The following is a 15,777-nucleotide window of genomic DNA, read 5'->3' as shown; positions in this document are numbered from 1 at the left end:
TGGGGGACGCTGCGGGACCGAGACATGTGCCGCAGCTCCGTGTCAGAGCGATGCCCCTCGTTGTGTGTATGATCTGCAAGATGTCACATTTTCGGCCCCGTGATAAACGGCAGGTCTGACAACTCACTTTCCGTTCCAAGATATTTCTAACTTTCGCCATGTTGCGTGGCAGGCAACAAAATTGATTAAAGCCAGCCGGGGGATTTGACGCGCCAGCCGCCCGGGCTTCTATTTGTTGATTACTATTGATTTTCTTTGATACTTCATTTCAAAAATCAATAGCTCGGAAGAAAAATAGGCCTGGTTTACACATACTTAAACATACCATTGTATGCGAGAAGAGGCTACAGTTTTGGCAGGGCTCTGGCATCCAATTACGGGGAAAGCTCTTAACAGGTGAAAGCGGGGGCTCCCGATCAATACTCCGTTTTCTTCCTCAATCAGAGAAAGTGGCCATAAATTAGGCGCATCGGTGTTATTTTCAAAGATGTTCCTAAAGCAAATAACTTTAAAGTTTTTTTTCCCTTCAAATAAGATTTTCATAGCTTTTCCCCCCCTTCTTTCCGGCGAAGGACAAAGGAAAAGAAAAAACCCCCGAATATTTACGCTACCTTGAACTCATTCGTGCCTTCAGTTTCTTGGCTTTCTTTTTCGTTTTCTGGCGCTCCTCACCATCTTTTGAGGGCTCTGTGGGGACCGAGCTTTCAACTATGATATCCACAATGTATTTCTTTAATGACAGGTGCTCCTGAGGAAAGCAGGGAAGAAACGGCTTATTTTATTTTATCTACATCTATGAAGCTACCTCTGCCTCAAAGAAACCATAAGTGGCTTACTGCTCTTGATTTTTAAAAAAATGTATCAAGGCAATCTAAAGCACATTTAACAAGAATTTTAAAAGTAGCAGCCAAAACATGGAAAATTTAAAAGTTGCAGCAATGATCCATCCGCATCAAGACAAATGGCAGCAAAATAAAAAAAAACTTAGAAGCATCACTTGTAATTTTATTTAAATTATTTACATGCCCGCCTTTCTCCTGAGGAACTCAAGACCCAAGGTGGGTAAACATTAAAATAAAATACACTAAAACAGTATAAAAACCACACCATTTTTATCTTTAAAACAGTAAATAAAGGAATAGCAACCAACTAAAGATATTTTGTCAATAATATGATAATAATAAAGACATATTCTCAATAATGTCAGCAAAGCAAAACGATGCAAAAAGATAGGCCACGAAATTCTACACAATTCAAGTAATAATTGTAAAACCTCCACCTGACACGGAAATGTTGTATTTTCAAGGGTGGGGCTAGAAAGTCAATATTCCAATAACTGTCCAATGTCGGTCACCTTGGGGGGATCTTGGGGTTGGGAAAGTCATGTGATTTGCTTACATATACACTTGTGTTCGGTGGGGATGGACAATCTGGAAACGGCTCCATTGGGACCTGGAGGTGAAGTCGCTCAGATGGAGGAGCCAGGCCACCGCAGTTTTACCGTAGCTGACGTAACCCTATTGGCCCCTTGTATCCCCTGACCTATGCTGTGTTGGTTGCTGCAATACCACCCCGTGTCCTGCTGCACCAGTGGAGCTGCAGTGCAACAGAAACAACGGGCCAGGCAGCTCCATCCTTCAGCATAGGGCCATCTTTATTTATATAAATGTCTTATATTCCACTTTTCTCCCTTGTTGGGAACTAAAGCAGCCTGCAACATCGTTCTCCTCTCCTCCATTTTACCCTTGCAACAACCTCGTGAAGCAGGTTAGGCCGAGAAAACTGACTGGCCCACGGTCACCCACAGCAATGTGGGGATTTGAACCTGGGTCTCCGAGATCCTAGCCTGACGCTCTAACCACACCGTCACCATGTCGGTCCAGAGAACAAAGGGTACCCGAGTCCTGCTGTTCCAGTCCCTGTTTGAGACCCCGGTCACCTACGAGAGAACTAGCAACAAAAATATATGTTGTTCCACTCGCTTGCCAAACTTTGACTGCGCTTACTGGCGTTACCAACTATGCAATATTTCTTCTGATAGCTGAAGGAAGGAGACTTTAATCTACCCTTCTGAAAGGTACCCCCTCATGTGCCTTTAAATATAAGGTGACACTTCATCCCCCTACATCGAGGCGGGGTAAACACTCTCTCTCTGTTAGTTGGGAATTATGAATGAGGCAGAGACTCTCGCGCCTCAAATGCCTTGTCTGATCTAATCTGAGATTTTACAGACATCTTTATCAGCAACGATAAGAATCCAACACATTCATTCATTCACCTTTCTTCAAGGGGAGGGGGATAAAGAGGCCTTAACTTTCGCTAGGCGGAACACGGCATTGGCTACAGAGCCCGCCACGCATATCGACTCAGACGCCCGCGCAAAAAAGAGGTTTCTCAGAGGTCTCGGCTTTCAGATTAATCTCAAGCTTCATCCTTGGAACGCACCGGAATAAAACGAGAGTAATAACACGTTGCATCATGACTCGCTTGTCACTTCCCCAAAGAACAGATCAAAGCGTAGGATTAGCACAGGGGCCAGGTCTGGTATCTAATGTGCGAAAAAGAGGTTCAACCGGGAGCTCGGGAAGGTATCACATGTCAAGAGGACACTACAAAGACTTTGCCACACTGTGCTATGCCCCGGACAACTACGTTTCTAATATTTGCAGGAGGTGATATAATTTGCTCAATTCACAAGAGTTTAATGCTGCGAACCACTGAATGCCAGTTGGTAATTTAATGAAGATAAATACCCATGAACAGAATATTGTGTGTAAGCATTTCTGGGCCTTATGGCAGAACGATCTTCTGTGAACTGCTTTAATCTTACTTATGCAAAAAAAATTGTTTGAGGGGAAAGCTTCACTTGCTGACTACTCTCCAGTGAAGAGAAATGACTGGAACCCAAACAGAGGTAAAAAGTTAAAGGTAGTCTCCAGTGCAAGCGCTGGGTCATTACTGACCCATGGGGTGACATCACATCATAACGTTTAGTAGACTGACTTTTTTACGGGGTGGTGTGCCATTGCCTTCCCTAGTCGTCCAGATTTTACGGCGGCAAGCTATGTGCTCATTTTACTGACCTTGGAAGGATGGAAGGTTGAGTCAACCTTCAGCCAACTACATGAAGCCGACTTCCGTCAGGATCAAATTCAGGTCATGAGCAGAGCTTTGACTGCAGTACTGCAGCTTACCACTCTGTGCCACGGGCTCTTCAACAGAGTTACCTTCATCGTAATGAAATCCTCCACTCCAATTGCCTTGCGGGAAGAAACTCAAGCAATGAGTTTACCGCTAAATCACATGAACACATGAAACTCCCTTATCAGAGTTTTGGTCCATCAGACCCTTGGTCCATCAAGGTTAGTATTGTCTACTCAGACTGGCAGCAGCTCTCCAGGGTCTCAGATGGAGGTCTTTCATGTCACCTACTGCCTGGTACTTTTAAACTGGAGATGTTGAGGATTGAACCTGGGATATCCTGCATGCCAAGCAAATGCTCTACCACTCAGCTAGGGTCCCAGATCAAGGTATTTCCTGTCACCTGCTACCTGAACCTTTTAACTGGAGATGCCAGGGATTGAACCTGGGACCTTCTGCATCTCAAGCAGATGCTCTACCACTGAGCCAGGCCCCTCCGCCAAATAACGCAACAAGTCAAACCTATTGTAACCGCAGTTGTGCTTCTGCCTGCGCAAGATCTTGTGCAACAAATTTCGGGGTGTTACGACAGTACCCTGAAACTGGAGGCAAGTGCTGGGTGTTGCAGACGATCTTGTGCAAATGGAGCTGAGCTTGCGCATCCCTGGAGGCAAGTCAATATCTCCAACGCTGGGTTAAGAGACAGAGGTGTGCCAGAACTGATGGCGACGTGGTAGAACGAATGGCATTCAGTTCCAACAGTTTAAACAGGTGCATCAAATCGAATGCAATTTCAAAACCACTTCTTCTCATACTAGCAGTCATTAGAGCTCTCCTATACGGTATATTTTTAAAATGATGCAGTTGCTAAAAAGACAAATGCGGTCTTGGGCTGGAGAAGGCAGTGGCAAAACCACCCCGTAAACATAGTCTGCCCAGTCAACGTCGTGATGTGACGTTACCTCATGGGTCAGGAATGACCCGGTGCTCGCACACCTTTTACCTTTTAACAAAATGACAGAGTAAGAACTAGCCAATTGGCTGTCTTCAACGCTCATCAAACGAGATCCTTCCAGAAGGAGCTTTCTCTGGGGCACGAGAACAAAGTCCTGCTTTCACAATCAGCGAAAAGCTGTGACGGAGAAACAATTATTTGTCTGCGCGACCTTTTCCTCACACAATTCCTGCTGAGGTAAAGTTCATGTGTCCAGGAGGCCAAGGTGGATTGATTTTTATCGAGACGAATTAGATTGTTGAGCCTTTCATTTAGATCAGTTACTTTAATCAGCCTCTCCATTAGAACTTCATTTTTTACACAAAGTGCAATCTCATTCATTCATTCATTAAGATGCTGATTTTGACAGAACTTCTGCGCTCTACAAAGTTATGTTTTTCGCTGCTGGTGGGGCTGCATTCCAATTATTTTAGGTGGATAGTTGGGGATTTTTATAATACTTGCCGATTCTGTTTTTTTTTTTTTTTTTTTTTGATAAATTGCTGGCAGTTTATCAAATTTGATAAATGGTTATGTTTTTAAGGATAACTTCTTCAATGTCAAATGAAGCATTCTTTATTTTTAATTGTGTAATCCACCTTGAGTCTCAGAGAGAAGGCCGTCTGCAAAATGAAGTCAATATAGTACTAAACATTAAGTATGAGTATAGTTTGGGAAGCAGTTGGAATAATGATAAAGGAACTAAGCTGAACTTTGGTTAAACACATGATTAGTAAGATTTTCACGATTAATGTAAAGTATACTCCCAGAAAGATGGCACATATTGTGTGTTTGTGAATGGATGTTAGTATGTTTATTTGTATAATACTGGAAAATTTGAATAAAAACTTGGGGGGGGGGGGAAATGAAGTCAATATAGATAAATTTTTGCCAACAGGATTTTCCAGTAACCAGCGGCAGCTTAAAAAAGAGAAAAGAAGAAAACCTTCGGTTGAGATTTCTATTCAGCGGAGCGTTCCTTCCAGACAAGCAGCTATTATTTCCTCTGAGCTCAAAACAAAACGTGTCAAAGATCAAGTGTACGTTATCTGAAGTGTCAAGTGCAGAAGGCCAAAGGTGAGGTTTTATTAGGTCAGAGGTGGTATAAATAAAATCTTATACGTCGAACGAAAAGGGCCATTTAATATAAAGACATCAGAAATGACAAGTAATAACTTTAAGTGTGTTCACCGCAGGTATCTCCATTGATTAAAAATAAAATGGAATGGAGACAAGCGGGAACCTTACTCGTACATAGCAATTTTCAAGAACACAGGTAAAATTAAAAGTATCCGAGTTGTTAATTTTTTTTTACAATTAAGAGTTGTTCGACAGTGGAATCGGCTACCTAGGGAGGCGGCGAGCTCCCCTTCACTGGCAGTCTTCAAGCAGAGGCTGGACAGACACTTGTCAGGGATGCTCTAGGCTGATCCTGAACTGAGCAGGGGGTTGGACTAGATGGCCTGCATGGCCCCTTCCAACTCTATGATTCTATGAGTTCTATGATTCTATGATTAATGCTTTATTTGGAAATGGAGGCAAATATTGTCCTATGCACAGGATAAAAAATATCAGCCCATTGTATTTTTAGATAACACCCTGAAGCCACAAAGAAGGCGCGGGGGGTAATATATTTTTTTTAAGTACATACCACTTCTTCATCTGAAAGCTCCCGTCCTTGGATGCTGCTATTCTCCCTCACAGCCTGCTGGTGTTTTTTCCCTTTAATATGGCTGAAAAGATAGACCTCCGAGGAAATCTGGAAAAAGGGATCGAGAGAGCAAATTATTTTGAAATGAAAACAAACAAAAACACAGCACAATCTATTATAGAAGTCTGCACGCAGCTTGCTACAGTCAAATAAATAAATATCTGAATGAATAAAACAGCTGCCAAAGATGGTGATTAGGGAAGGCTATGGCATGGACAGCACAGGCTAGCCCGATCTCACCAGATCTTGGAAGCTAAGCTGGGTCGGCCCTGGTTAGTACTTGGATGGGAGACCACCAAGGAAGTCCAGGGTTGCTAAGCAGAAACAGGAAATGGCAAACCACCTCTATTTATCTGCCCTGACCTGGATAGCCCAGACTAGCCTGATCTCGTCAGATCTTGGAAGCTAAGCAGGGTCGGCCCGCATTAGTACCTGGATGGGAGTCAAGGAGTCCAGGGCTGCTATGCAGAGGCAGGCAATGGCAAAACCACCTCTGTTCGTCCCTTGCCTTGAAAACCCTTCAGGGTTGCCAGAGGCCTGCGACCACACAGCATTTGGTTTCACATTTTTATGCTTATCTCCAGAGTCGCACAGTACCAAATACCCCTCAAATTTCATCTGTAACAGTAAACTTACCAAGACACTGCACAACGAACACTGCTTTTTTCGCTCGTATGGTGTCAGTTTCGGGGCATAGTCGGTATTTGCGTGTCTTCCGCTGCTCAGTTCAGCAGCCTTTTCTTTTCTCTGCTCTATCTGCTCCATGTGCCTCCGTATGCTCTCATCGTGCTGGGTACAATTGATAAAACCCAAATGAGGACACAAAAGTGACGAAAAGCAGGACCGCTACACTGTTATCCTCGAGCTAACATTCCGTAACAGTACTAGAATCATAAGAGTTGGACGGGACCACCAGGGCCATCTAGTCCAACCCCCTGCACAATGCAGGAAATTAACAACTACCTCCCCCCACATCCCCAGTGACCCCAACCCTCCCCCCGCCATGCAGGATCCCACAATCAAAGCACTCCCGACAGATGGCCATCCAGCCTCTGCTTAAAGACCTCCAAAGAAGGGGACTCCACCACCCTCCGAGGCAGCACATTCCACCGTTGAACAGCCCTCACCGTCAGAAAGTTCTTCCCAATGTTTAGGTGGAATCGCTTTTCTATTAGTTTAAATCCATTACTCTGTGTCCTAGTCTCTGGAGCAACAGAGAACAAGCTAGTTCCCTCATCAACATGACAGCCCATCAAATATTTAAACATGGCTATCATGTCTCCCCTCAACCTTCTCTTCTCCAAACTAAATAAACCCAACTCCCTAAGTCTCTCCTCATAGGGCACAGAAATGGTACGCTTGCAAAAAATCATAAAACTCCCTAGTCAAGGGTACCCAAATGGGTCCAAAATGGTTCCCCAGGATGACTTCTTCAGTATTAAGCAAATAGCAGGAATTCTTCAAATAATAGTCTATTGTATCTCCGTCTAACCTTCAGCTGAATCTTCTTCTGCAGTTCTTCCATGGCTTCCTGTTGGGCTGCGGTCAGAGCAGCGAGCCTCTCCTCTCGATCTCTACCGAAAGAAGAAGGTTGATTTCAAGTTAATTAATTAATGTTGTTTTATTCTGGTTCTGCATGGCTTGTGGGCCATACCGAAGACTGACGACAACTGCTCCATATGAATCCTGCAACCCCAGAAACAGTATTTCCGGAGACAGGAAGGGGCTGCAGGAATGAAGAGGAATATGGGGAAAACCTCTGAGCACGGGTGGTTGGATACACACTATTTGTTTTCATTTTAATAACAGGAAAAAAGAACTGATTTTAATTAATAAAAGTATTTAGGGAGAGAAGCTAATTAAATAGCAGAGATTTCCTAACTTTTACAGTAAGGTTGCACGAATAACGGCAGACAAACGCTGAAAAATGCTGGACGTCTGTTCTCTGAAATTTGAGAAACAGCACATGAGACATCTCCAATAATCGAGTTTGATGCACCATCTGGGCAGAAGGAATCCAAGCTGGCAGCTTCACTGATATTCATCCTTTCATAACAGGCCCTTAATTGCCACTACAGATGTGTGAAATTTTCCCTGTTTACGTCTCGCTGAAAATAACAATAGCACGTATTCGGGGACGTTTTCTCCCCCCAAAGGTGGATATGTAATTTCCAACAGGGTAGAATTCTTCCAAGCGGTTAGCGCTCATCCTACCATGATGGCGCGCTGTTCCCTACTTAAAGTACTGAGCGACTCACTGGCGCGCATGATGCTGGGATGTTCAGCCCACATTCTCCAACTAAGTGCTGGCCAGTTTGCTTCCACTCGGCGCTGTGAGCAACAGCACCCTGATAGGACCTTGCATTGAAAGCCCCCTTGCTGAGGTCGCCGTAAGTCGGCTGCGACTTGGCGGCACTTTACAGCGTGGGGTAGCGGTTAAGAGCGGTGGACTCTAATCTGGAGAACCGGGTTCGACTCCCCACTCCTCCACATGAGCGGCGGAGGCTAATCTGGTGAACCAGGTTGGCTTCCCCACACCTACATGTGAAGCCAGCTGGGTGCCCTTGGGCTAGTCACAGCTCTCTCAGTCCCTCCTACCTCATAAGGTGTCTGTTGTGGGGAGGGGGAGGCGATTGTAAGCCGGTTTGGGTCTCCCTTAAGGGGTAGAGAAAGTCAGCATATAAAAACCAACTCCCCTTCTTCTTCTACGTATCCAGATCTAGCTCTTAATAACTTATTGAGGAAGCTAACACAGACCCAACCCTTTCAGTCTTTTAACAGAGTTGGCATCTGGGCATTCCGCACAAACCTCTCTTGCTCTTAACCACAGTTATGGTTGGCACTGGCCCTGACGTTAACCATCTTGCTAAATTATGTCTCAACCAGGGTTTGCTAAATCAGCCTCAAGCCCTGATCGGTGCTCATTGTGTTTAATGCTGGGGGGGGGGGTCAATGAAACACTGAATTGTCATTCAGGTCATCACGATCCGTCTAGACATTAGGAAGAATTTTCTAACAGAGCGGTTCCTCGGTGGAATGGGCTTCCTCGGGAGGTGGTGAGCTCTCCTTCCCTGGAGGTTTTTCAGCATAGGCTGGATGGCCATCTGTCAGCAATGCTGATTCTATGACCGTAGGCAGTTCATGGGAGGGAGGGCATCTTGGCCATCTTCTGGGCATGGCGTAGGGGTCACTGGGGGTGTGGGAAGTAGTTTGGAATTTCCTGCATTGTGCAGGGGGGGTTGGACTAGATGACCCTGGTGGTCCCTTCCAACTCTGTGATTCCATGATTCTATGATCCATAAAGGCAGTTGCTACTGCAAAGTCCATGGGATAAGAGTACTCTACCTGGCCCTTTCTCGAGCCGCGTCTTCTCGGGCCCTCTCCTTTTCCTGGCGCTGCTGCTCAATCCGAGCTTCTTGCTCTTTTCTTCTCATTAGCAGCTCTTCCACCCGGGCTTGCCGTTCTGCTTCCAAAGCTCTTTTACGTTCCTAAAGAGAAAGCATTATTATTTGTGTTCTTAAGCTTCAAATATTAGATTTTCCTATAGACTGAAATTCTGGGGTACCCTCACCAACGCCTTCACAATGGGGGCAGCTGACCCTAACCATATTTATTCAGAAATTATTACCTACCAGGGCCTAGGGGGGTTTACTCCCAAGTAAGCGTGCAGAGGATTACAGCTTTTGGTGCCCCAGTAAACACTTGAGCAGGTCTTTCTGCACACCCTGAACAAGATAGCTGCTGTCACCACAACTCTCCGTGTGAGATTCCCCAGATCCTTTCTGTTCACGGCAGCGCTTTTCTCTGGCCCAGAGAGCCTCTCTCTGATGCAAAAGACTGTCTCCTGGGATGAGCGCCAGAGGAAAGCGGTGCCATTAACAAAACGGAGCCGCAGAAACTGACTTCCCACATTTTTATGGACCAATAGGGACACTGGCCTGCAAACAATCAGAGGGAAGCGTTGACAGGGCAAGATCATCCCCTGTTCTTCCTTCCTCACTAGGGCCTCTCTCACCACATGGAAACTTTATCCCCGGGGTTGTGTCTTCTAATAGCTGTGGTGGTCAGGCGGCCGTAGTGGGAAGGGTGTGTGTGAAATCACTCCTTGCCTTCTCTTCCGCAAGAAGAGTCGGAAAAGGGCGGAGATCCCACGACCCTCGCGCCCGTGGATCGCAGGACCCAACCCATTGTTAGAAAGCAGCCAGTGCGGTACCGCTCGTATGTACTTTGCTGCCCGTTGGCGGCCCGTCTTTAGCCGAGTGATACCTGAACGGCCTCGTCCCGCGCTTGCTTCTCTTCCTGCCGCCGCTGGCGCTCTTCCTGCAGCTCGTTCAGCCTCTGCTCGTACTCTTTGAGCTTGGACAGAACGTCGTGGCGCTTATTCTGGGCTTCTAAAGTATTTATGAATGCGATTTCGTTGACCTGCAATTCAACCAGAGTTCATACGCGAATAAGGAGGAATCAAATTATCTGTCTCCTGGGCCGAGCACCTGATGGACAACACAAACCTTCTGGAAACTGTAACAATTAAACAGAAGCCTGTAAGTGAAAACTGCTTCAACTGCCTTTCTCCTCTGCCCTTTTCTCCAGCCCGGCACTCTAAGCACTATGACACACTGCCTCTTTGTTGACCAGAAGGAGTGGGCAAAGAAATATGCCTTTGCAGGTACCAGCTTGCGAGGGAGGGGGAGGCCGTCGACATCTGCAAGGGGCAGAGGTGAAAAAGTCAGCCGCCAGGTAATAAAAACCTAACAAAATAATCAGCATCCTGCAAACCAGCAACGGGGATGGTGGGGGAGGGAAGAACAAGCCAACTAAAAGCACATACAGACAAAACAAACAAAAATAGTAATTTTACCTGACACCTATGACTAGGTAGCAAGTGATCTGCTGTGGGGGGAGAGATTCAGGTGCTACCACAGTAAAGGCTCTGCCTCTAGTATTTCCTAAATTCACTTCTGGGCAGGGGGTGGGGTGGGGGGAACAGATACAATAATTATTGCACTCTCTAAAGCATCTTCAGCATGAATTTCAGGATGGGCTCATACGGAAAGACCAGTTGTTGTTTTTTGTACAGCCTGGAACTGTTTTTGGGGTTTCATGATTTTTTTTTTAATCGCTACCTATTGCTTTGCAGCTTAAAGTTTTTTTGTGCCTTTGCTTTAATAGCCGATTTTTGCACGGCAGCTTTTAAACTTCGCACTGATCCAACTGCAAGAGGAATGCCTTTTTGCAGTTCTCCGCTGGATGCAAATAAAAGAACGGTTTTCACTTGCTTGCTGAGGATCACACAGCAAATGAAGAGGGTAGAATATTCCCTATAGTCAGGCACCAGGCAGCGTCGCTGGGCATTCAAAGCTCCCCAAATTAGCTCTTATCCCATCTAACTTCAGCGGTGCCCGGGGGGGAAAAAAAAGGTTTAAATGAAAATATTTGCCTTTTTTGCTGATTAATTTCTCTCGCTGGGCATGAAGAAGGCCCAGATGATGAGTCAGCAGCTCTGCCGGTGATATTTTTAGATTGCGGGAACAGGCCTGGTGCATAAACCGGGAAAGGCTCCAAACACCCTTGGACAGCTGAGGCGGAAAGCCACGGCCCTGTACAACTTTTATTTGGTGAGCAGCAACAAAACGTTTTAATTAAATTACTTCCAGTGGGAGCAATTCAGCAGGATGCTGGAAAATTGGTGGGAGGGCAGTGTGGTACAGTGGTTAGCGTCAGACTAGGCTCCTGGGAGATTCAGGTTCAAATCCCTGCTCAGCTGTGGATGCTTGCTAGGTGATCTGGGGCCAGTCACGCTCATTCAGCCTCCCCTACCTCTTAGGGGTGTTGTTAGGATAAAATGGATGAAAGGCAAACAATGTAAGCTGCTTTGGGTTCCCATTGGGGAACAGGTGGGATACAAACAAAATAAATTAACAAATAATATTAATGTTACAAGTCCTCACGGAAAGCTATTCCCTGCCTTAACAAAGTTTTTCATTTCAGCCACTGTAAAATTTGAATAATTCCCAAGAAACTGTGCAAACCACAAAGGAGAGCCACCGTGGTGTAGTGGTTAAGAGTGGTGGTTTGGAGCGGTGGACTCTGATCTGGAGATCTCTAGTCACAGCTCTCTCAGCTCCACCTACCTCACAGGGTGTCTGTTGTGGGAAGGAAAGGGAAGGTGACTGTAAGCTGGTTTGATTCTTCCTTAAGTGGTAGAGAAAGTCGGCATATAGAAACCAACTCTTCTTCTTGTAACATGACCCATGAAGGAATTTTGTTCTTGATTTTTTCAAAGCTATAGCATGAAACTTACTGAAAAGAAGAAGCAACTAGAAAACGTTTTGTAACCCACTCTTCTATTTTACAGTGGTTGTCAGAGGAAGAAATGACCTACAGAATGCTAACTGGCCCAACAGAAGACAGATTTTTGAACTCTTGTTTACCCAGCGGAATGCATTTACAGAATGGATTTTGCAGCTCGGTGAGCATCCCGCAGTGGGAATCTAATCGGTGAAAAGGACGGTGGCGGAAATCAGCGGCCTTCGACTCCGCTCCACCAGCTCGCCGGCCCTTCTGACCCAATTAATCTCGGTCTGCATCCGCCCGGGGAGAACAGATTTTTCGCCACTTGACCGTATGAAACGCTTTTAACACATCTGCTTCGCTGGGCATTATGGGACGTTATTTAATTAATGTGTTGACAGGAGTCACGTGGATTTAACAAAGTGACAAAGATAAACCCCATTAGGAAACCACGGCAAACCAAGCGACAGATGCAGCCGTTACGCTAACGAACTAAGCCAATTTTGCTGTCCTTAGGAGCCTCGGCAACCACGGATTTGTTTTTGTCCAAAGCTCACGTACTGAGTTTTTCTGCGTATAAACTCACAGGAGACCGAACTGCCGATGCCTCAGAACCGATGCAAATGTGCAAAAGAGACATGCGGTACGCTCCGAGTTTGCCATTAACAAAAGAAGGTGGTATACAAGTATTTTAATTAAAAAAAAAAGTTTTTCCTAGACTATACCACTCATGCTGATTATATATTCTATGTTGCCTGGTTTCCCAATGGCATGAGAGTACTTTATCTGTGAGTGACCCTGTCCCCTCGAGGTTAGGAGGCTGTTCAAAATTATTCAAACACGTGGGGTAAAGGGGGGCAAATCAGCTGCTCTTTCCCAGGGAAATCAACTGTGGTTGAGTAGCCGTGCTCGTCTTCAGTAAAAGAGCTGGAGTCGAGTCCAGAAGCACAGTAGAGACCGACGAGGTTTTCGGGGAATACGCTTTCGCAAGACAAAGCTCCCTTCACCAGATACCGATGAGGACATTAAAGGGCGTTCACAACCACCTTTGAGTACAGATACTGGGCAGAATCCAGCAAGAGGTTCTCTTGGATAAGCCCCGTGAAACGAGCAAACTCTTGCCGGTTAAATAATAGTTTTTTATGCCCCCGGGCATACCTTCGCTTCTTCCTCTTGGGCTTTCTTCACAATCGCCTGCAACTGCACCTCTCGCTTAAATTCAGCATGGAGAAGTTTCTCTTCCATCATTCTCCGCCTCTGATCCAATAATTCCTCCTTCCATTTCCGGACGTCTTTTTCCTATGGAAAAAAAAAGGAAGTGGGCCATATTGATTGGGCAAAAAAAAAAGTATTGTTTTCACGCTGTGGATTTTATTATGTTAACTAACGGCATGTTAACTTAGGGTTGAACGAACATACACAGAAAGTTACCTTATACTGAGTCAGACACTTGGCCTGCTGAGGTCAATATTGTCTATCCTGGCAGCAGCTCTTCAGGGTCTCAGGTGAAGGTGTTTTACATCACCTACTGCCTGACCCCTTTGACTGCAGACGCCAGGGATTGAACCTGGGACCTTCTGCACGCAAAACAGATGCTCTACCACTGAGCCACAGCTCCTCCCAGAACCCTTACACGCATCTGTAGCCTGTTTTTTCCCCTTGGAGTTTGCTACAAATATCAATTTAAATGCAATGAAAAAATGTTGGTTGAGGTAATCTTGCAATAAAGCAAGCAGAATACCCGAGACCTTGTCAAGCCTTTCAATCATAATGAAAATGGAGTTAGAGGGAATGATGTTGTAAATCTCGCTTCGTTTTCACAAGCTGGCAATCGTTCTAAGTGTAATGGGTGTCGACAGTTTTAAAGGGCGAAAATGTCATGTTACACCTAGCGTGAAAAAAACCTCTCACTTCACTTAATAGAAGATGATCGCACAAACCCTGGAACTACGGGTAATATTGACCGACGTCTTTCTCCTGCTTGGAGAACATTTGCATAAAGAAGACAAAGATCAGCAAAACAGAGAGAGTGTCATTACTACGATACCTAGGTAATTTACAGTCTAGATCAGGGACAGGTAACCCTTTTGGCTGCGCTCCCAATAGGTGCTGGCAACCTTGCCCCAACAGGGGGAGTTGCGCCGTGCAGGTGTTAAGAGGCAGGGGCGTGATGATATGTGGTAGAGGGCAAGGGGTGGTCAGGGTTAGGGTTAGGGATAGGGATAGAACCCTTTGTTGAGCCGCCACCAGATCCCACTCTTCTGAATGTATGCAGGCCAAGATTCTCTGCTCTCGTTAGACCTCGCCTAGAGTATCGCGTTCAGTTTTGGCCACCACGATTTAAGAAAGATGTAGACAAGCTGGAACGTGTCCAGAGGAGGGCAACCAAGATGGGGAGGGACACCAAGATCTATGAGGAAAGGTTGAAGGAGCTGGGTATATTTAGCCTGAAGAGGAGGGGATAGGATAACCATCTTCAAGTACTTGAAGGGCTGTCCTATAGAGGATGGTGCCGAGTTGTTTTCTGTTGCCCCAGAAAGTCGGACCAGAACCAGTGGGATGAAATTAAATCAAAAGTTTCTGCCTAGACCCGTGTTGGTGAACGCGTGGCATGCATGCTGGAATGGGCACGCGGAGCCCTCTCTGTGGGCACGCGCAGGGAGCCGTCGCCATGGACGGGGCGGGGCGCTCCTCCGTTTGCAGCAGCTGGAGCCTTTCTGCGTGGCGGCCATGCTGCGCTCCCTTCGGAAAAGGCACCCTCTCCGACGCCTCCCTCCGGAGGCCGGGCGCAATAGAAGGGGCGGGGGCCCCTCTCCTGGGGGCAGGGCCAGGGGAGCTGGGCCAGGGGCTAGGCGGCACTCTCCTGGCCGAAGCCTCCTTCTGACAGCGGCGGCAGCGGCCTGGAGCTGGACTTTTGGGAGCTGCCATTTTATGGCAGCTATTTTGTGGCTGTGCCCACCACACTGTGTCAGTATTCCAAAGGCGCCCACAGGCTCAAAAAGGTTGGGGACCCCGATTTAATACATGGAAACAATACGTGGAAAGTCACGCTGAGCGCCAGGCCTGCTTACCCGCTCCATTAATTTCTGAAGCTTCAGCGTTTTCTCTTCGCGCAACTTCTCTCTTAGCTGCTGAGCCTTCATCTGTTTCTCTTCGTGTTTCTTTTTCGATTCTGCTATCGTCCTTGCAAAATAAACACATCGTGGGAACCCAATGAGACCAAAAACACAAAAGAAAAAAGGAAAAAAAAAACCAACGTGGATATTCTGCATTCCACCGAACTCCATTAAGGATATAGAAGTTTCAAACCAATGAACTGTGAGGTACAAAATAACTTATTTACCAAAAACAATGACAATACGCTATTTATGCGTATAATGCAATTTCGGAACATTTTAAACACAATGTCCGAGGCATCTAAACTGCAACGCCCACAAAACAGAAAGTCTGATATTCAAGACAAACCCAACATCTCAGACAACTAGGTATCATTTTGGACATCGCTACAGTCCGTTGCTATCACACCGATCTTTGGGCTCATGTGCTTATGCGTAGCCGGTTAGTTGAAGACTTCCAGATCCATGAAAACTGCTGACCGTTGCTACGACTGGAATCACAAATTATAGTCAGCCTCATTTCA

The 15,777-nt window shown here is 46.0% G+C and overlaps 1 protein-coding gene and 1 non-coding gene across 2 annotated transcripts in view; both read right to left on the bottom strand.

Moving 5' to 3' along the window:
• SCAPER (S-phase cyclin A associated protein in the ER) overlaps positions 1 to 15,777 on the bottom strand; it is a 125,326-nt gene that overhangs the window by 79,242 nt on the left and 30,307 nt on the right. The window contains exons 14-21 of the mRNA XM_056865979.1: positions 15,209 to 15,320; positions 13,296 to 13,436; positions 10,113 to 10,268; positions 9,192 to 9,334; positions 7,339 to 7,420; positions 6,483 to 6,635; positions 5,787 to 5,894; positions 612 to 748 (exon numbers count right to left, since the gene is read on the bottom strand). Coding sequence (XP_056721957.1) covers positions 612 to 748; positions 5,787 to 5,894; positions 6,483 to 6,635; positions 7,339 to 7,420; positions 9,192 to 9,334; positions 10,113 to 10,268; positions 13,296 to 13,436; positions 15,209 to 15,320 — 1,032 coding nt within the window. The remainder of the gene's footprint in view (positions 1 to 611; positions 749 to 5,786; positions 5,895 to 6,482; positions 6,636 to 7,338; positions 7,421 to 9,191; positions 9,335 to 10,112; positions 10,269 to 13,295; positions 13,437 to 15,208; positions 15,321 to 15,777) is intronic.
• Positions 3,566 to 3,639, bottom strand: TRNAL-GAG (transfer RNA leucine (anticodon GAG)). The gene has a single exon. It is a non-coding gene; the product is annotated as a tRNA-Leu (tRNA).

The sequence above is a fragment of the Euleptes europaea genome, chromosome 20, assembly GCF_029931775.1.
Source record: "Euleptes europaea isolate rEulEur1 chromosome 20, rEulEur1.hap1, whole genome shotgun sequence".
NCBI lineage: Eukaryota > Metazoa > Chordata > Lepidosauria > Squamata > Sphaerodactylidae > Euleptes > Euleptes europaea.
The sequence above is the reverse complement of the archived record's forward strand: the minus strand, read 5'-3'. Positions and strand labels throughout refer to the sequence as shown.